This window comes from Oncorhynchus tshawytscha, linkage group LG25, assembly GCF_018296145.1.
Source record: "Oncorhynchus tshawytscha isolate Ot180627B linkage group LG25, Otsh_v2.0, whole genome shotgun sequence".
NCBI classification, from domain to species: Eukaryota; Metazoa; Chordata; class Actinopteri; order Salmoniformes; family Salmonidae; genus Oncorhynchus; species Oncorhynchus tshawytscha.
Genome location: NC_056453.1, coordinates 35,377,064 through 35,396,494, shown reverse-complemented (window position 1 = coordinate 35,396,494; position 19,431 = coordinate 35,377,064). Strand labels below are relative to the sequence as shown.

Sequence of the window (19,431 nt, the reverse complement as noted above, 5' to 3'; positions counted from 1 at the left end):
CTTAAAAGTGCTTTCCTCACCATCTTAAATAAGCATGCCCCATTCAAAAAAGATTGAACTAAGAACTGATATAGCCCTTGGTTCACTCCAGACTTGACTGCCCTTGACCAGCACAAAAACATCCTGCGGCGTACTGCATTAGCATCGAATAGCCCCTGCGATATGCAACTTTTCAGGGAGGTTAGGAACCAATATACACAGTCAGTTAGGAAAGCAAAGGCTAGCTTTTTCAAACAGAAATGTGCATCCTGTAGCACAAACTCCAAAAATTTCTGGGACCCCAATATTCCATGGAGAATAAGAGCACCTCCTCCCAGCTGCCCACTGCACTGAGGCTAGGAAACACTGTCACCACCGATAAATCCACGATAATCGAGAATTTCAATAAGCATTTTTCTACGGCTGGTCATGCTTTCCACCTGGCTACCCCTACCCCGGCCAACAGCTCTGCACCTCCCGCAGCAACGTACCCAAGCCCCCCCACCCGCTTCTCCTTCACCCGCCTTTCGTTCCAGTTCTCTGCTGCCTGTGACTGGAACGAATGGACTTTTATCTCCCTCACCAACTTCAAACATCTGCTATCTGAGCAGCTAACCAATCGCTGCAGCTGTACATAGTCTATCGGTAAATATCCCACCCATTTTTACCTACCTCATCCCCATACTGTTTTTATTTATTTACTTTTCTGCTCTTTTAAACACCAATATCTCTACCTGTACATGACCATCTGATCATTTATCACTCCAGTGTTAATCTGCAAAATTGTAATTATTCGCCTACCTCCTCATGCCTTTGCACACAATGTATATAGACTCCCCTTTTTTTTCTACTGTGTTATTGACTTGTTAATTGTTTACTCCATGTGTAACTCTGTGTTGTCTGTTCACACTGCTATGCTTTATCTTGGCCAGGTCGCAGTTGCAAATGAGAACTTGTTCTCAACTAGCCTACCTGGTTAAATAAAGGTGAAATAAAAAAATAAAAATAAAAAACCCAAATCCAGATAGCTGATGTTCTGAAAGAGCTGCAAAATCTGGACCCCCTACAAATCAGCTGAGATAGACAATCTGGAACCTCTCTTTCTACAATTATGTGCCGCAATTGTTGCAACCCTTATTACTAGCCTGTTCACCCTCTCTTTCATATCGTCTGAGATCCCTATAGATCGGAAAGCTGCCGCGGTCATCCCCCTCTACAGAGGGGAAGACACTCTAGACCCATACTGTTACAGACATATATCTATCCTGCTCTGCCTTTCTAAAGTCTTCGAAAGCCAAGTTAACAAACAGATCACCGACCATTTCGAATCCCACCGTACCTTCTCTGCTATGCAATCTGGTTTCTGAGCTGGTCATGGGTGCAACTCAGCCACGCTCAAGGTCCTAAACGATATCATAACCGCCATCGATAAGAGACAATATTGTGCATGTGTATTCATCGACCTGGACAAGGCTTTAAACTCTGTCAATCACCGCATTCTTATCGGAAGACCTTGGTTTCTCAAATGACTGCCTCGCCTCGTTCACCAACTACTTCTCAGATAGAGTTCAGTGTGTCAAATCGGAGGGCCTGTTGTCCGGACCTCTGGTAATCTCTATGGGGGTGCCACAGGGTTCAATTCTCGGGCTGACTATTTTCTCTGTATATATCAATGATGTAACTCTTGCTGCTGGTGATTCTCTGATCCACCTCTACGCAGACGACACCATTCTGTATACTTCTAGCCATTCTTTGAACACTTTTAATAAATCTCCAGATGATCTTCAATGCCGGACAACATGCCCTCCGTGGCCTCCAACTGCTCTTAAATGCTAGTAAAACTAAATGCATGCTCTTCAACCGATCGCTGCCCACACCCGCCCGCCCGACTAGCATCACTACTCTGGGCGGTTCTGACTTAGAATATGTGGACAACTACAAATACCTAGGTGTCTGGTTAGACTATAAACTCTCCTTCCACATTCTTTAAGCATCTCTAATCCAAAATTAAATCTAGAATCGGCTTCCTATTCCACAACAAAGCCTCCTTCACTCATGCTGCTAAACATACCCTCGTAAAACTGACCATCCTACCGATCCTTGACTTCCGCGATGTCATTCACAAAATAGCCTCCCACACTCTACTCAGCAAATTGGATGTAGTCTATCACAGTGCCATCCGTTTTGTCACCAAACCCACCACTGCTACCTGTATGCTCTCGTTGGCTGGCCCTCGCTACATATTCATCTCCAATCCCACTGGCTCCAGCTCATCTATAAGTCTTTGCTAGGTAAAGTCCCACCTTATCTCAGCTCACTGGTCACCATAGCAACACCCACCCATAGTACATGCTCCAGCAGGTATATTTCAATGGTCACCCCTTGGCCAGGTCACAGTTGTAAATGAGAACTTGTTCTCAACTGGCCTACCTGGTTAAATAAAGGTGAAATAAATAAAAAATAAAAGATTTAGAGTTGAAATGTATTCATGTTTGATTTTGCATCCCAGTATTACACATCACAAAAGACTGAAATATAACAAAACCGATTGACATAAAAACACCGGATTTGACTGTTTAAAAAATAATAATGTTTATTTATTATGGAATAATGAAAAGGATGATTAACATTCCACCCATGAGACCACTAGAGGGCGATTTGGTCATTTGCCCGCAGCTACAGGTAGTTGAGTAATGTGTGGATTAGTGAGCAGCAACCTGATTATACCATGTCTGGCTCTATTCAATCCGCATTCATCTTGTAATTTAAGAGGACTGAAGAGATGAATGTATGACGTATTAGTAGTGAACTACTACCATACCCGTATGCATAGTCATTATTATGCATCTTTTGTGTGATGCATTAAGATCCACATTTGGAGTATACAGATGTACTATCTTAATTTGACCAGTTTCCCACAGCAGGAATACAATCCTGCAGCAACAGGATATGTGAATTATTATGTGGATGATAATTAATGGGAAGTAGAAAGCAAGTATGAGGGCTTGCGCACAGGCTACAACGAAATGCGGCCAGTGCGTGGGAGAGAACATATCTGTAAAGAGTTCAAAGAGTACTCATACTCAAAAGCACGAGGAGGAATACCCCAAGGAAGCCAAGATGCAAAAATAATATCATTAACTTAATCTATGCTCAAAAAAATACAAAAAGTGAAAATGCAAAGTGCTAATACAAAATGAAAAGGAACAGTTATTTATTTAAGGTCGATTATAATTAATGTATATTTTTATAGGGTTGATACATTTTTCGTTAGGGCAAATCAAGTCTAAAATGTTAAAGTGGAAATTACAAACTTTAGAAGCCTTTTTAAACCTGGAAAACACTACAAATTTGCAGTTCCTGCTGTGAAGGAGAATTTTCTGCAACAACAAAGTGATCAAATTAAGATACCACATCTGGTCGTACAGGCTGTATGCGTAGTGCTACGTCCACATACTGGATTCAAGAATAATTGTACGATATGAAACTCTGCCCTGGAGATTGCGTTGCAGCAACATTGCAGCCAACCAATAGCTATAGTATGTGTGTAATGCATTATCAAAAGAAAGGGAGGGAGGTTCATACCATTAAGACGCCAAATGACCACCAGTCAGCACTCTGTGTATGTCCTCTTCTGTTGACCACCTCAGGGGCCATGTACTCTATCGTCCCGCAGAAGGAGTACGCTCGCTTGTCATGGTCTGTTGCCTCTTTACTCAGCCCGAAATCTAAAAAACAAAGGGACTGATGTTAAAGACGGCGGAAAACGGCCACCAGCAATGGGCTTAATGTATTCAATGTAGAGGAGAGACAACTGCTATTCCAAGGGACTACTAACGCTACTAATCTCTTATCAAAACGGTTTTTAGTCACCTGTAATCTTGATGTGGCCCTCCTCGTCAAGAAGGATACTGTAGAGGGAAGGAATGTCACATCAGTATACAGTATATCTGTATAATAGAAACACTGTATATAAAATCTTTACACCTCTCTGCACAGTACATGTCACCCACACATTTATTGAGTGTTTGTTTGTTAGAACAAATGGATTTGTGCACAGCACACTGTGCCCTTGGGTTGCTGTCATTAATCATCAACAGTAAAGCTGGGAATAGCTTGCCCTTCAAAAAAATGAAGTCCACTGCAAATCCACTGTGGCTCAGTTGGTAGAGCATGGTGCTTGCAATGCCAAGGTTGTGGGTTCAATTCCCATGGAGGACCAGTATTGGGAAAAATCTATGCACTTGCTACTGTAACTTGCTCTGGGTAAGAGTATATACTAATGAAATTTATTTTTGTAAATAAAATGAAACCTGTAAAGACGCGACACCTTCACGCATGAATTATTCCCATTGGAGAGGGAAATCAAGGAGCAGGCTGAGAGCTCTTAATTTATTTCCTCTCATCAAATCCCCCTGAGAGCCAATTTACTAGTCCTGCATTCCACATTGTTAACATGAAAAATAGAGGTTGATGGAAAAGTAGACACTTTTCACATCTCAGGGGCCTAAATGTTTCCTTGACTGATGCATTTGGAGGTCGTCAAACGTTTCCATCAACTGTACAAGCCCTCTGATAGCACTTTCAGAATAAACAGAAGGATGTGCTCACGGAAAAGACAGACAGATGCTGCCTTGATTGCACCAGAGACATGTAGATGTTTTATAGGCACGGAGAAGGCAGCAACACAGAGCAGCAACCTTGTTTGAGCTCCTCGATCAGTATTATATGATATCAAATCAGACGGCGCTCCAGTAATCCAATGCAGTTATGTGCTTGGTCATTCCCAATCAGAATATTAATAAATCTCTGAGATGAAGAAACATGCATACATGCATTCACATGCATAAAAACAGTACAATATATGCCATTTAGCAGATACTTTTATCCAAAGCAACTTACAGTCATGTGTGCATACACTTTAGGTATGGCTCAACACAGCAGGAATCGAATCCACAACCCTTGCAAGCACCACACTCTACCAACTGCGCCAGACAGGACCACAAAGGTGGTCTTTGAACAGAGAAGTAGTCTATGGCACTGTACAGTCAGTGGGTGTACAAGTGTTTTACTTCTCTGGTTTGAGGTCTCTGTAGATGATGCCCAGACTGTGAAGGTGATCTAAGGCCAAGGCCAGCTCAGCCAGATAGAACTTCACATCCTCTTCAGTAAACATCACCTGCAAATGGACAAAGGAGAAAGACTACCAGTGACAGTCCATGAGTCATTGACAATATGCAAACAGTACACACGTGATATATGATTGTGAACATGAAATATCATCTTTTTAAAACCTAAGAGTAGCCTACATTGAAGTGTTTTAGATTGATGTGTTTTAAACAGATCAAATTTACCAGAGTATTTTCCATTATTCCAATGTCAGGTAGCCTGAGCAAAACAAGAGCACTAGCCACAGATTGAACTCATATTGAAACTCATTAACTTGATCACAAAGCCAGCTGCTTGGAACCTCACCCAAAATATTTGCATTTAGGATGTCATAGAACCTTTGCCAAAGTTTCCTCAGTCAGAGCATGGGATTGTTGACTTCTCTCCTTGTTTACTACAGAGCTAATTTTAGCCACAGTAAGATTGATTTAGCTCCCAAATAGAATTTGTTTGGGGAATAAACCCTGCGGTGCCAAGGAGAAAATTGAATTGCCGTTAAAGTAACAAGATCCCGCCAGCACCCGTGCATCTGCTAGCTGCTCCAGATGACTGATTCCAAGACCAGCAGTAATTCATTCACATCTCAATTCCCACATGTCTCTCTGCCCAGTAGAGCACATTTAAATCCAAAGAGACAAATTGTTTACAGATTAAGTTCAACTTTATTCCAGTTGTTATCATTTACAGAATTGGTAGTAGTCACGATGACACAGCAGAGGCAGTCGTTTTAGGAAGCATGGGTGAATGCGTTTACGAAGTTGATGGTCTATTATCCGGGCGGCAGGTTGTTTTTGTTCTGCAATAATAATCTCCATCCCCTTAATCATTTGGTAAAACTCCCCTCAAGTACCCCAACAGTTCATTACATATGATCTGTTCCAGTAGGCCTACTAGCACACCCGATTCAACCAATCAGGGGCTTGATGATCAGTTGACCAGGTGGATCAGGTGTGCCAGTTGGAAATGAACAAATAAGTAGAATGGCTGGGGGTACACTAGGAGAGGTTTGGAAATATGAGTCACTGAATCGATAGTAAGATAAGCAAGGAAGCAAAATAAAGAAAATGCTTGTTTTTCCTCCAGTCCATCACAGGCATTGTTATCTATAATGTATTCATAATAGTGGTAATATTATATGGGCTAGTGTAGGGGTGGGCAATCATTTCTACTTGTGGGCCACATTGGGATTTCGAAATTCAACGGAGGGCTGCACATTGTTTTTAGGACCGATTTGTTTGTCCAAATCAATTTGTAGGCCAGAAAAAGGGTAGTTATTTGAAAATATATCGGTCCATTATCATTTCTACACACGTTCTATCTAGTTGTAGAACTTAACGTGTGGCCTGGAGTGTTTTGAACACCCCCAAATATATATATATTTTTTTATATATATATAAAAAAAATACTCACACTCGCCGCGGGCCAGTTTGAATTGGCTCGCGGGCCATGGTTTGACTATCCCTGGGTTAGTGGATGGATTCAGGAGTAATGAATCAACAGAACAGAGGAGGTATTGTAATCTGACTGATAGGGACAGAGGTTGTTTCTACGATGAGGTGTGGCCCACTGGTGCAAACAGGCAATTAAGTTGAGTGAAAGAGCATGAGAAATGTCAAGATTAAAGGACTGGTCAAAAATAATAATAATAAACCTGGGTTGTTCACTTGAAAACACTACACTGTTTATTACTGAAGTTCTTCTTTCAGCTCACCCTGTAAACAGTACATGGACATTCAGAGATGCTGAATAGCAAGATTAAAGCAAAGCCAATTAAGGCAAAACCCATATCATTCAGAGTGTGTTTGGACCCAATCATAGAGGCGGCAGGTAGCCTAGTGGTTAGAGCTTTGGGCCAGTTACCGAAAGGTTGCTGGATTGAATCACCGAGCTGACAATGTAAAAGTGTGTTGTTCTGCCCCTAAACAAGGTAGGTAACCTACTGTTCCCTGGTTGGCTGTCATTGTAAATAAGAATTTGTTCTTAACTGAATTGCCTAGTTAAATAAAGCTAAACAAATCACCAGCCCATTCATTATTAAACACACACATTGACCAGGCTATTGATCACTGGGGAAAATTATTTGATGAAGCTACAACTCGAAATATACTATACCTATTCAATCACAGCGACATGTGCACCAAGAGACTTAGCATTCTAAATGTGCCCAAGTCAATTGGAGATTGATTGTGTGAACTGATTGCATGAAATTTGATTAATGATGCAGTAATTATAATCAATTATATTATAATCAGAGCGCTGCTGCTTTCTTGAAGCAACCTTTTAGGATTTGCTGTGGTGGCCGTCTGCAAAGTTGTTTCCGCGGGAAGCAAAAAGTCTAAATTACCATGACACAAGCTTAATTAAATGTAAAAGGCTATGAAAATAAAATGATTGCGGTATGCTCAGTGTTCAGTTGACATTTCACAGAGATACTCTTGTTTTTGTCAGAACTCTTCTAAAAAGAACAGGAGTTTTGCATTAAAATGAAAACTGTATACTAAAATATGAAAATACAATGTCATGTCTCAAAATCGATATATATCCTACCTCTATATTGTTTTATGCCCTCCGAATTTGAGAAGAAAGATGACGAGTTCAACTGTGAGCCTGTCAGTTAGCCTTAATTCTCACACAGCATCCAGCCAAGCTGTGACTATAATGTGGCCTCCACTCATTTAGTCATCCTAATATTGGCCATCCTACAAGGGTAACAACTCTAATAACGTTGGAACGGATTATGATAGACATTCGTTTTTTTCCTCATTGGTCAAAGGGTGTTTTTGATTGGACACAATACATCATGTGGTGATTGAATGTATTAATAAAACAGTGAATTAGGGAGCAGTAAGCCCTCACAGTGACTAACATGACTGACTGACCTCTTTGGAAAGCCGTGTGAAGAGGTCTCCCCCTCGGAGGAAGTCTAGAATCAGATACAACTTCCCTTCCGTCTGAAAGGCTGGGCCAAAACAACATCACAATGGTCACTCAACACATATTATCCTTCGCTACATGACATGGAATAAAAGGAAAACACTCTAAATGTGAATCAGACTTTTGTGAGAGGTTGTACTGCTTCAAGGCATGCGTGGCAAGGGAAATCTTTCTTTCCTGGTCTAATTTTGAGATAAACATGTAAATAGAAAAACAGATAAGGTCTCCACCTCTAGTATTGCTTTTATTTGGCTTGTTGAGTGCATCTGTTTGCCAGGGGCTGCTGTGGCAATACTCAGAGCAATACTCTCTGTTTACCAGAGGCTGCTGTGGCAATACTCAGAGCAATACTCTCTGTTTACCAGGGGCTGCTGTGGAATTACTCATAGCAATACTCTCTGTTTACCAGGGGCTGCTGTGGGAATACTCAGAGCAATACTCTCTGTTTACCAGGGGCTGCTGTGGAATTACTCAGAGCATTCTGATAAACAAGGAGGTGAGGTGCTTTGAGATGAGTGACGGCTTTCGCTGTCTGAAGGGCTCCAGATGTCACTGAAATGTTTAGAGAGACGTGCCAAGCTTTATAAAACGCTTGGAGAGTTATTCAATGCAAGATCCAACTACATTTAATATCAAAATATGTTTCTGCCTGATGTCTGACGGCAGACCCATTCTAACATCACCTAAATAAAGACAATCTGGTTCCATAATTATTTGCCCATTTTAAAAACAGGGTTTTCAGTTTAGACCTGTCAGTTCTGTTCTATGTATGTGTGCCAGTCAGAACATGGTTGCGTCGATGAGCTCACCGTAATGGAGTTTGACTATGAACGGGTGATTGACTTCAGCCAGAATATCTCTCTCCATTTTGGACCGCACCCGATCCCGGACTGAAAAACAGACAAAGCATATCAAAGTAGTGGTAATGAGTTAAGATACTTGTAGAACTGAATAGATGTTGACGAAAGCTATACTTATTGAAACCCTTACAGTTGGGCCGGTATCCGATGATACTGTATAAAATACCTCAGGTTCGAATTTCTATACTGTCAAAGCTGTTGAAACTATGAGACCTCCCAACCATGCATGAGTAAGGCATTTCTCTCTGTTTACCAGGGTAAGGCACTAGGCTACCCTGGGGCGGCAGGGTAGCCTAGTGGTTAGAGTGTTGGACTAGTAACCGAAAGGTTGCAAGTTTGAATCCCCGAGCTGACAAGTTCTGCCCCTGAACAGGCAATTAACCCACTATTCCTAGGCTGTCATTGAAAATAAGAATTTGTTCTTAACTGAACTTGCCTAGTACAATAAAGGTAAAATAAAAATTTCCCTCACTAGTCAGCCACTGATCTGGTCCTGAAGGGGGAACATTGTAGTATAATATAGACAGCTGCTTTCTGCTAATCTATCTGCATTACTTAAGCCTTCTTCCTAGGTCACCTGTGAAATGGAAGTCAGCTACTTCCTTATGAATTATTTTGTGTTAAAATCGTAACACTGGGAGCCTCCCTTCAATCACCTGTACTGCAATGCAGAATATTATGCCAGTTTCCTCTTGCAATGGCTCTCTGCCTTGCAGTGAGGACACTCCTGCAGCTGTGCCTGTATTATGTAAGCAAGGAGGACATCATCTCACTTTCCTGAGACAGGGACAAAAGGCTACATTTCATTTTTTTAGAGCTGATTAAAAAAAGTAATGTTTTTGACTGAGATTTGTTGAGTATAGGAAACATAATATATATTTTCTTACTTATGTAGAAAAAACAGTTTGTCTGGATAGGGACTTTGATCATGTCTGTTTACTGTAATAATCAATCATTTTGGTCATGCTCTTATCCAAAGCGACTTACAGGAGCAATTGAGGTTAAGTGCCTTGCTCAATGGCACATCGACAGATTTTTCACCTAGTTGGCTCAGGGATTCGAACCAGCAACCTTTATTACTAGCCCAACGCTCTTAACCGCTAGAATCTTCCTGCCCCAATCATACCCTGATCATTTTACTGTAATAGTCAATCATACCCTGATCATGTCTGTTTACTGCAATAATCAATCATACCCCGATGATGTATGTTTAATGTAATAATCGTTCTTAGCTAGCTTGGGCTGATGAAAAACATACAACTCTTCGAAAGTATCATAATAAGTACCTTTTAGTGTTGCTTTCCTTAACACTTTCATGGCATAAAGCTGTCCTCTGTCAGTGCCTCTGATTTTTCTCACCAGGAACACCTGTGGATGACATTAATATCAAATCAAATCAAAGTTTATTGGTCGTATACACAGATTTGCAGGTGTTATAGCAGGTGCAGTGAAATGCTTATGTTACTAGCTTCAACAGGGCAGTAGAATATCTCTCAAATACAATACTAATACACACACTCAAAAATATCTGAAAGTCTGATTGCAAAAGTAACAGTAATGCCAGATTGAACACTAGGGGAAAGGGTCACAAATGTACAGTACACATACAACACAGAGTAGGTATAACATACTTTAGATCCAAACACCTTAATCAAGGTATATGCTTACCTTTCCATAGGAGCCTTGGCCTAGCACTTTCAGCAGCTCAAACTGGGAGGGGTCTGCCTTTTCAAATCCCTCTTTGGTGTGCTGGCTGATGTCAATCTCTTTCAGGATGCCATCATCCTGCAGGGAAACAAATGGCACACATATCAAACCAAGCAAGTGATGACAGGAATAGAGAGAACACCCATGTTGTTCCAGAGACACCGGGAGAACCAGAGAGAGGGATTTAGACAAGATGTCCAACCTCGGGAAGTCCCATTTAATCAGAGCCAACAGTGACTAGTCAACTTTAACGACGAATTGAGATGGCACAGCCAGCATCACGAGTAGACCAGAATAACCAGAATAAACTAGGCATGACTATGAGGATAGAACAGTGCTACCACACTCTCTGCCCTTAGTATCCTCAATGTCCACACATAACATAACTGGTAACAATAGGAGGGTTTGAAACAGGTGTTGTAGGCTACCAATCAGAGGGTGACCTTGTCCACAGAACCACTGAGGTATAATAAGAACCAGCTAGTAGTCCATCCTGTTGCCCTCGTGTCAGGGGAGATTAGTGTGAGCACATTTTGCGTGAGTGGGGCTGTGTGGCTGGCAGTAGAGCGAGCGCTCGGGCTATTAATGCTGTCTTCATGGCGTGCCTCTGAAATGTGCCGACCACAGGATGTGAGAGTCCTCCCCTGACCGTCGCTGATTGATGCAGAATCTGTCACGCTGACACAGCTGAGAGCCTGGTAAAACTGACTTCTCACTCACAGCAAAATAAATACAACAAACAGTCACATAACCCTTTGTATACAATACGTTGTTGGGATGGAATTAAAAGGATGCTTTTCAAATCCACACATGCAGATTTGTCTCTTCTGATGTATGTTAATCTATAGTTTCTCCTCCTCTATACCATGTTGAACGGAGCATTGAATAGGAAGAAAATCATGTATCATGTGGATTTTCAAGAATCAATGGGTTAAGGATGACCTCTGTGGGGGCTCTAGAAAATAAAATCTAATAAATGAAACAATGGGATTACAAATGCTCCCAGTCCATCTTTAGCTATTCAACGTGTCAGTTCCATAGGGACAGTGGGCTTTTCATCCTATCCAAACCTCCAACACCTCAACACTCTGCTGTTCAAACTGGGAAAAAAGAACGCAGGTTGCAATTAGTCATGATGCCTTGTGCAAGCAGTGATATCTCACATTAACCAGTACACTATCTATCATACTAGTTAGAACACCTGTGATTGATTTAGAATAATTGGTAGCAAACTATACAATTTTAGACTACAGAGAATGGCTATTATTATCCTAAAGATCAAACAAACGTTACGAGGAAGAAAAAGCAACAATAGTCCTACCAATCAGAAAGAAAGCCAGTAAGGATTTGGCCTAGTTCCACATAGCAGCATTTCACACTATTCTAAAATCCTGGAACGGGATAGAATGAAACATCTACCTGTGAGGGGAGTCTACCAGGTAGTACTAGTAGGTTTTTACAGTATCCAATCAGTCGGTTGTTAAATCAGTCTTTTTGAAAATAAACTCTAGTGATGATAATCTTATTGAATCAAAAGTATAAACAACCCTTGTCCAATTACTACTCTTTGCCAATAAACATGGACAACAGCGTGACATGTTGCGTAGTGTATCCTGAATACCACGGTTTGTTATCTGGGTCAACAGCTTATGATGGTGTGTATTTCTAAATAATCTCTTTGACTGAAAAGGTAAACTTGGCAAAATGGCTCAGTTAGTTGGATCATGGTGCTTGCAATACAATAATTGTGGGTATGATTCCTACATGGTCCACATGGATAAAAACATCTGGTAAATGCTTCCGCTCAATAGTATCTTGGTAGTTCTAATGTCAACTCTGATAGCAGCTATAACAGTTTACTATGGCAGACAATCACCATGCATTCCATCCCATTCATGCTGTTTGTAAAGTCTGATCCTCCTACTTAGAAGTAGCCTGCCCTACACTGTGTCAAAGTAGGAATAAAGTTAAATGTTACCGCAGAAGTTCATCTCTCCCATTATAGTTCATCTCTCCAATAATCTCAGTATAATGGAATAAAACAGTCAAACAGTCCTATGAGTCTCGACCTGACTTAGTGCCAGATTCTTCCTCCTTAAGAAAACACTGACCTCCAGAATCATCCTTCATTTCATGTGCCTGGGTACTTAAAGGTCAAATGTAGACGTTTTTATCTCAATTAGAGGTCGACCGATTATTCGGAATGGCCTGTTAATTAGGGCCGATTTCAAGTTTTCATAACAATCGGAAATTGGTATTTTTGGACACCGATTTGGTTCCGTATTTCACTGAAATAATAAATGTTTTGTTTTCGAAATGATAGTTTCCTGATTCGACCATATTAATGACCAAAGGCTCATATTTCTGTGTGTTATGTTATAATTAAGTCTATGATTTGATATTTGATAGAGCAGTCTGACTGAGCAGTGGTAGGCAGCAGCAGGCTTGTAAGCATTCATTCAAACAGCACTTTTGTGTGTTTTGCCAGCAGCTCTTCCCTGTGCTTCAAGCATTGCGCTATTTATGACTTCAAGCCTATCAACTCCCGAGATTAGGCTGGTGTAACCGATGTGAAATGGCTAGCTAGTTAGCGGGTGCGAGCTAATAGCATTTCAATCGGTTACGTCACTCGCTCTGAGACTTGGAGTAGTTGTTCCCCTTGCTCAGCAAGGGCCGCAGCTTTTGTGGAGCGATGGGTAACGAAGCTTCGAGAGTGGCTGTTGTCGATGTGTTCCTGGTTCGAGCCCAGGTAGGGGCGAGGAGAGGGACGGAAGCTCTACTGTTACACTGGCAATACTAAAGTGCCTATAAGAACATCCAATAGTCAAAGGTATATGAAATACAAATGGTATAGAGAGAAATAGTCCTATAAATATTATATTAACTACAACCTAAAACCTCTTACCTTGGAATATTGAAGTTTCATGTTAAAATGAACCACCAGCCTTCATATGTTCTCATGTTCTGAGCAAGGAACTTAAACGTTAGCTTTATTACATAGCACATATTGCACTTTTACTTTCTTCTCCAACACTTTGCTTTTGCATTATTTAAACCAAATTGAACATGTTTCATTATTTATTCACTATTGTTGTAATTGTTGTCATTATTACAACTAAAATGTAAAAACATTTTTTTTTTTAAATCGTCTGATTAATCGACATCTGCTTTTTTTGGTCCTCCAATAAATCGGTATCGGCGTTGAAAAATCATAATCAGTCGACCTCTAATCTCAATATCAAATCATTTCTGGGTAAGAATGAAGTACCTTACTGTGGTTGTTTTCAATTAAAATGGTAAAAAAAATACTGTAGCTTCTTAGCAAAGAGCAATTTCTCAAGTAATAATTTTGCTAGGACTGTCTGGGAGTGGTCTGAGTCGGGAGGGATAACTGAAAACTATTATTGGCAAAAAGAGGTTTGGAACGCTTTCTTATTGGTCTATTAACTAATTTACCACCTGGTGATGTCACCAGGCAGGCCAAAACTCCTTCCCCCAAAAAAACAGGCTGAAATTTCAGGCAGTCTTTTCAAACAGCTCTAAAAGGACATTATCATAATTTACCCAAGTTCACAGTATTATTCCATCCTCAGTCTGGAAATATATATAAAACACAGGACAGTCACGTATTTGACTGCACTGGGCCTTTAAAATAGATATGCTAACTGCAATACCTCTTTGGCCTCAATATTGATTGGAGCCATCTTTAACTGATTGAGTTGGTCAATGCCACACATCTGTAAAGACCCTAGTCTCAGGCCTAAACAATATGTTTTCTTAATGACATCTAGCAAAAAGGGTGTCTTCAGCCAAATATTTATGAATTAAGTATATATTAATGACAATGACAATATAATGAAAATCACTTAGCGATTTGCTAAATAGCATCCATTTCTTGTGCGATTCCTGATACAGCCAGGATTACTCATGAGGCAACCATACCCCATGATGTCACGAGCACTGTCATATCTAAATCCATCAGCTATTGTCTCCATATATTTATTTGTATGTACAGTAAGTTAATCATGCTTAGTATGCCTCAGTGTATTGCAGATGATTTCCAGACTGATTAAATGTTTGGTGGAACCTAGTTTGAAATATCATGTCTAGTGTGTAATGTGGATTGAGGTTTTGTACATGATGGTTGAATCAACGTTGTTTCCACAACATTTCAACAAAACAATTATATGTGATGGAAAAGCGATTGGATTTGCAAAAAGTCATCAACTTAAGGGAATTTTGTCTTTCTTTTTTTTTTACACAATGTTTAACCTAAATCCAATGACATGATGAAATGTTTTGGGTTCACGTTGAATTCACATTAGTTGACAACTCAACCAAATGTAAATCAAAAGTAGACATTGAAATGACGTCTCTGGCCAGTGGGAACATATTATCTCAGAGAGGCTGGTCGGTCTGCACATCTTGTTATGACACAGTCAGAAAGGATTACAAAGAGCCGTCAAAGTGAATCTCATTGCTACTGATAACTGCACACAGACATAGAAGCATTCTGTAACACAAACAGTCACAAGCAGTGACATATCTACAACCCCCAAGCAATGTTTACACCAGGGATGGGCAACTTTGATGGAGGTGGGGGCCACAAATACTAAACTCATCATGAGGGGCCACAGTTGCTCACGGGTCTGCGTAACCACACTGAGACTCTTTGACCCTCTTATGAGGTCTTAACTTTGAATTCATTGAGGCAGGTATGTCAACACTGGTCATTTTAACAGCAAGTTACTTGAAAGCTCAGCAAGAAAGGACAAAATTGAATGACAAAGTGTTTGTTCACTGCGGTTAGAAACTGTTTCTACAATACGTAGAAAAAGAGGATAGGAATGAGGTTAAATTGGGATAGAGAACTTGTTTTGTGTATTTGCATGTCAACTTCGCAAAAATGAATTTACATGTAAATTACCATTCAAGTATTTTGTATGGTATTGTATAGCATGGTACAGAGTTCCACTGATTGTAATTTAATAGGATATAGTGTATGTGTTTCCACCACTTTAGAAGTCATCTAACTATGTGGGAATCCCTTGTTGTGCCTTTAATCATCGGCCAACATTCAGCACCATGGACAGTACCGCAATCAACGCAAATGGACAAAAGACTGATGGCAAATTCAGCCCCATGGCCGCTGAACAGCACCGTGTCCAGGTAGCTTTCCAATATGGTGAATCAAAAGATGAAGATTACAATCTCCAGGGTCGTGGTTGGATTGGATAGGTGTGTCTATGGATTCCAATTCCCCTTTGTATATTGTAAAAAACTAGGCCTACAGAATAAAGTGAAGATCATTGGAAATCAGTCTACTGCTCTCTTGGTTTCCTGATTCAATATTTTCCTCCAAATCTAATAAATAATTAATTATTTTAAAGGGTCAATCTGCTGTTAAAACAATAACAATGTGGGTAAACAAGGTATGGATGGAGTTGGAGAAATTTAACCTCTCCCAAATTCATAGATGGGGCTATACATGCAAGGACTGACCATCCATGAGATCAAAATTATAGTTTTGATTACAAGTTCATATTTTGGATTCTGATGGGGTTTAACAGTTGAACTAAGCTCATGAGGCAAAATAAGTTATATTCTTCAAGAATCAATAAAAGTAGCCCACATAAAAGTAATAAAAAAATGTCCCTAATAAGCAAATAGGCCTAGCTACACCAAACCCAGAATGCATTAGGCCTATATTAGGCTTAACATTTTTTAAATAAAATGTAAAAAAGTAGCTATAAATCAACAGAGCGCGGCAGGGAATTTATTCAACAAGCAAAGCAACTTAGTCCATAACATATAATTTGGCTTGTAATAGTAGAATAGCCTACAGGAAACATACTCAGGTATCGTGATTGAATTCATTTTAAGGTAGCTAGGTAACAGGCAACAACATATCACATTCATAGTAAGTAAAACGTTCCTTAATAAAGCAGCTATCAGCAAAGTCATTGCTAGTAAGACAAGACAAGTGCAGGTGTTTGTGCAAGAAAGGCGGGAACACCTGTAGGCCTATCTGTCGGGTTCAGACTTGTTGTGGCACAGCAATACCAGGCTATACAGAATTCAACATTATTATTTTAGCATGAAAATGTTGCGCCATGGTAGGTTAAAAGCTTGTCAAAATACTGAAATTGCACTGGCAAGTGTAGCCTAATATCATGTCAGGTGTATAACAGCAAAACAACACCTGTAAGGTTCCACAAAACAGCCTACAGCCTTCCACAATATCATTGAGTGACAGCAGTGGCTAAATCACACCATTAGCAAACAATGATTCTACGTTATGGCGCACACACGCGACACAAAATAGCAATACACAACAATATACTAACCTCCAATCTGCAGAGGTTCGAGCTTTTGGACCGTGACTTCTTCCGAAGGTAGACGGAAAACCATCTCCTAACTGTAAATTTCCGCATATTCGTGTCCATTGCGCCCTGCTTCAGATCTGCATTTCAGATCAGCACTGGCATTTTATATTTTCTCAACAACTATAGATCAGTAAACAACACAGGGGATTTAGCGTCCTCCCAGTCACTTCTAATCCATACTTCCTATACCGCAGATAAACAGCCACCACCAGGAAAACCTTTGCGATTTGGTCACCGTTGACACCGCCGCAGTGTCTGTCCTTCCTTACTACCGCGCAATGCTTTGATTTGACAGTGGCATCCAAGCAGCAGTGATTCTGGCGAGTGTCCTCAGCATCCGCCGCTATCTCTTGCGTCCCGCTGAATCAGCACGTGCAGTGAGTGATGCAATGTGAGCGATGGCTCCCTTCCTCCTCCCCAACATTCGGATTCTTCTTTTTGCGCCCAATCAAACAGCACGTTCACCGTTGGTAGTCTAGTAGAAAACTCCCCTTCTCGATCAAGAGAGAGCAGCTAATCCACATGTTCATGTTGGTGGACACTACAGAGAGCAGCATGCAATGTCGGTATGATGCCCAGTGAAATGCTGAGGTCTCATCTGTCATCATCAGGCATGTTAGGGATGCATGGACCACAGGGGAATGTGTGGTAGTGTTTGTAAAATGGTTATAAGAAGATGATTAGGTTAAGAAAAGGCAAACCACGTTTAGGATGCCTGTAATATAACCTGTATGCCCCATGGGTTACATTTAGTTGGTAACTCAGTCAATTGAAATGGATAACCCATTGCATAAAGCTGGATCTTGATAGTGTGCATTGATAATCCTAATTGACCTCTGAGGAGTAGCTCATTATATAATGTGCATTAGATTATCAATATAGCAGCCATTAGGCTCCATTAGGCCTACCACCTAACCCCATGACCTAGCCTTTTGGGGGCCCTAAGCAAGATTTGGTTGCCCACCCACACACTGTTAGTGGCCCCCCTTTGTCAAGGTGTAGAGAAAAATGTTATACCATATATTTCCTGCAATTCTACACATTTAGCCATGGGGAGTATATTTTCGTAGCAGTTTTAAAGCAAGCTTTGTGTAATTCTACACATTTACCATGGGGCGGAGAGAAATGTTTGCAATTTTGTTAAAAATGTATTGCAATTCTACACATTTCTCAAGACTTATGTCATGTTAATGATATCTGAGTGAGAGTGACTAACACAATCAACAAAACCTTCTGAAGGTCAGGGCCCCTGGGCACCTACCCTGCATGCCCGGTCAGTATTTGACCATGAATACTACATGTTTAGATAGTGCCTTCAAAAAGTATTCACACCCCTTGAACTTTTCCACTTTTTGTTGTGTTACAGTCTGAATTTAAAAGGGATTCAATTGAGATTGTGTGTCACTGGCCTACACAGAATACCCAATAAAGTCAAAGTGGAATTATGTTTTTTGAAACTTTTACAAATTAATAAAAAATGAAAAGCTGAAATGTGTATTCAACCCCTTTGTTATGGCCTAAATAAGTTCAGGAGTAAACATTTGCTTAACAAGTCACATAATAAGCTGCATAGACTCACTCTGTGTGCAATAGTAGTGTTTAACATGATTTTTGAATGTCTACCTCATCTCTGTACTCCACACATACAGATAATTGTAAGGTCCCTCGGTCGAGCAGTGAATTTCAAACACAGAATCAACCACAAAGACCAGGCAGGTTTTCCAATGCCTTGCAAAAAGGTTACCTATTGGCAGTGGTGTAAAGTACTTAATTAAAAAATACTTTAAAGTACTACTTAAGTAGTTTTTTGGGGTATCTGTACTTTACTTGGCTATTTATATATTTTTTTACAACTTTTACTTTACTACATTCCTAAAGAAAATAATGTACTTTTTACTCCATAAATATTCCATGACACCCAAAAGTACTCGTTACATTTTGAATGCTTAACAGGACAGGAAAATGGTCAAATTCACGCACTTATCAAGATAACATCCCTGGTCATCCCTACTGCCTCTGACTCATTAAACACAAATGTTTTGTTTGTAAATTATGTCTGCATGTTGTAGTGTGACCCTGGCTATCCCTAATTAAAAAATAAAATTGTCCGTTTTGGTTTGCTTAATATAAGGAATTTCATTTGATTTATACTTTTACTTTTGATAGTTAAGTAAATATATTTGAAATGTACTTAAGTATCAAAATTATATTTTAAACCAAATACTTTTACTCAAGTAGTATTTTACTGGGTGACTTTCACTTGAGTCATTTTCTATTAAGGTATCTTTACTTTTACTCAAGTATGGCAATTGGGTACCTTTTCCACCACTGCCAATTGGTAGATGGGTAAAAAAAAAGCAGATATTGAATATCCCTTTGAACATGGTGAATTTATT

At 40.1% G+C, this 19,431-nt stretch overlaps 1 protein-coding gene across 1 annotated transcript in view; it reads right to left on the bottom strand.

The window, feature by feature from the left end:
• LOC112224651 (ribosomal protein S6 kinase alpha-2) overlaps positions 1 to 17,503 on the bottom strand; it is a 35,128-nt gene extending 17,625 nt beyond the window's left edge. Inside the window, exons 1-8 of the mRNA XM_024388336.2 lie at positions 16,997 to 17,503; positions 10,611 to 10,727; positions 10,229 to 10,310; positions 8,892 to 8,972; positions 8,028 to 8,107; positions 5,052 to 5,158; positions 3,853 to 3,890; positions 3,565 to 3,707 (exon numbers count right to left, since the gene is read on the bottom strand). Of these exons, the coding sequence (XP_024244104.1) occupies positions 3,565 to 3,707; positions 3,853 to 3,890; positions 5,052 to 5,158; positions 8,028 to 8,107; positions 8,892 to 8,972; positions 10,229 to 10,310; positions 10,611 to 10,727; positions 16,997 to 17,095 (747 nt within the window). The 5' untranslated portion in view covers positions 17,096 to 17,503. The remainder of the gene's footprint in view (positions 1 to 3,564; positions 3,708 to 3,852; positions 3,891 to 5,051; positions 5,159 to 8,027; positions 8,108 to 8,891; positions 8,973 to 10,228; positions 10,311 to 10,610; positions 10,728 to 16,996) is intronic.
• Positions 17,504 to 19,431: the final 1,928 nt, after the last annotated feature.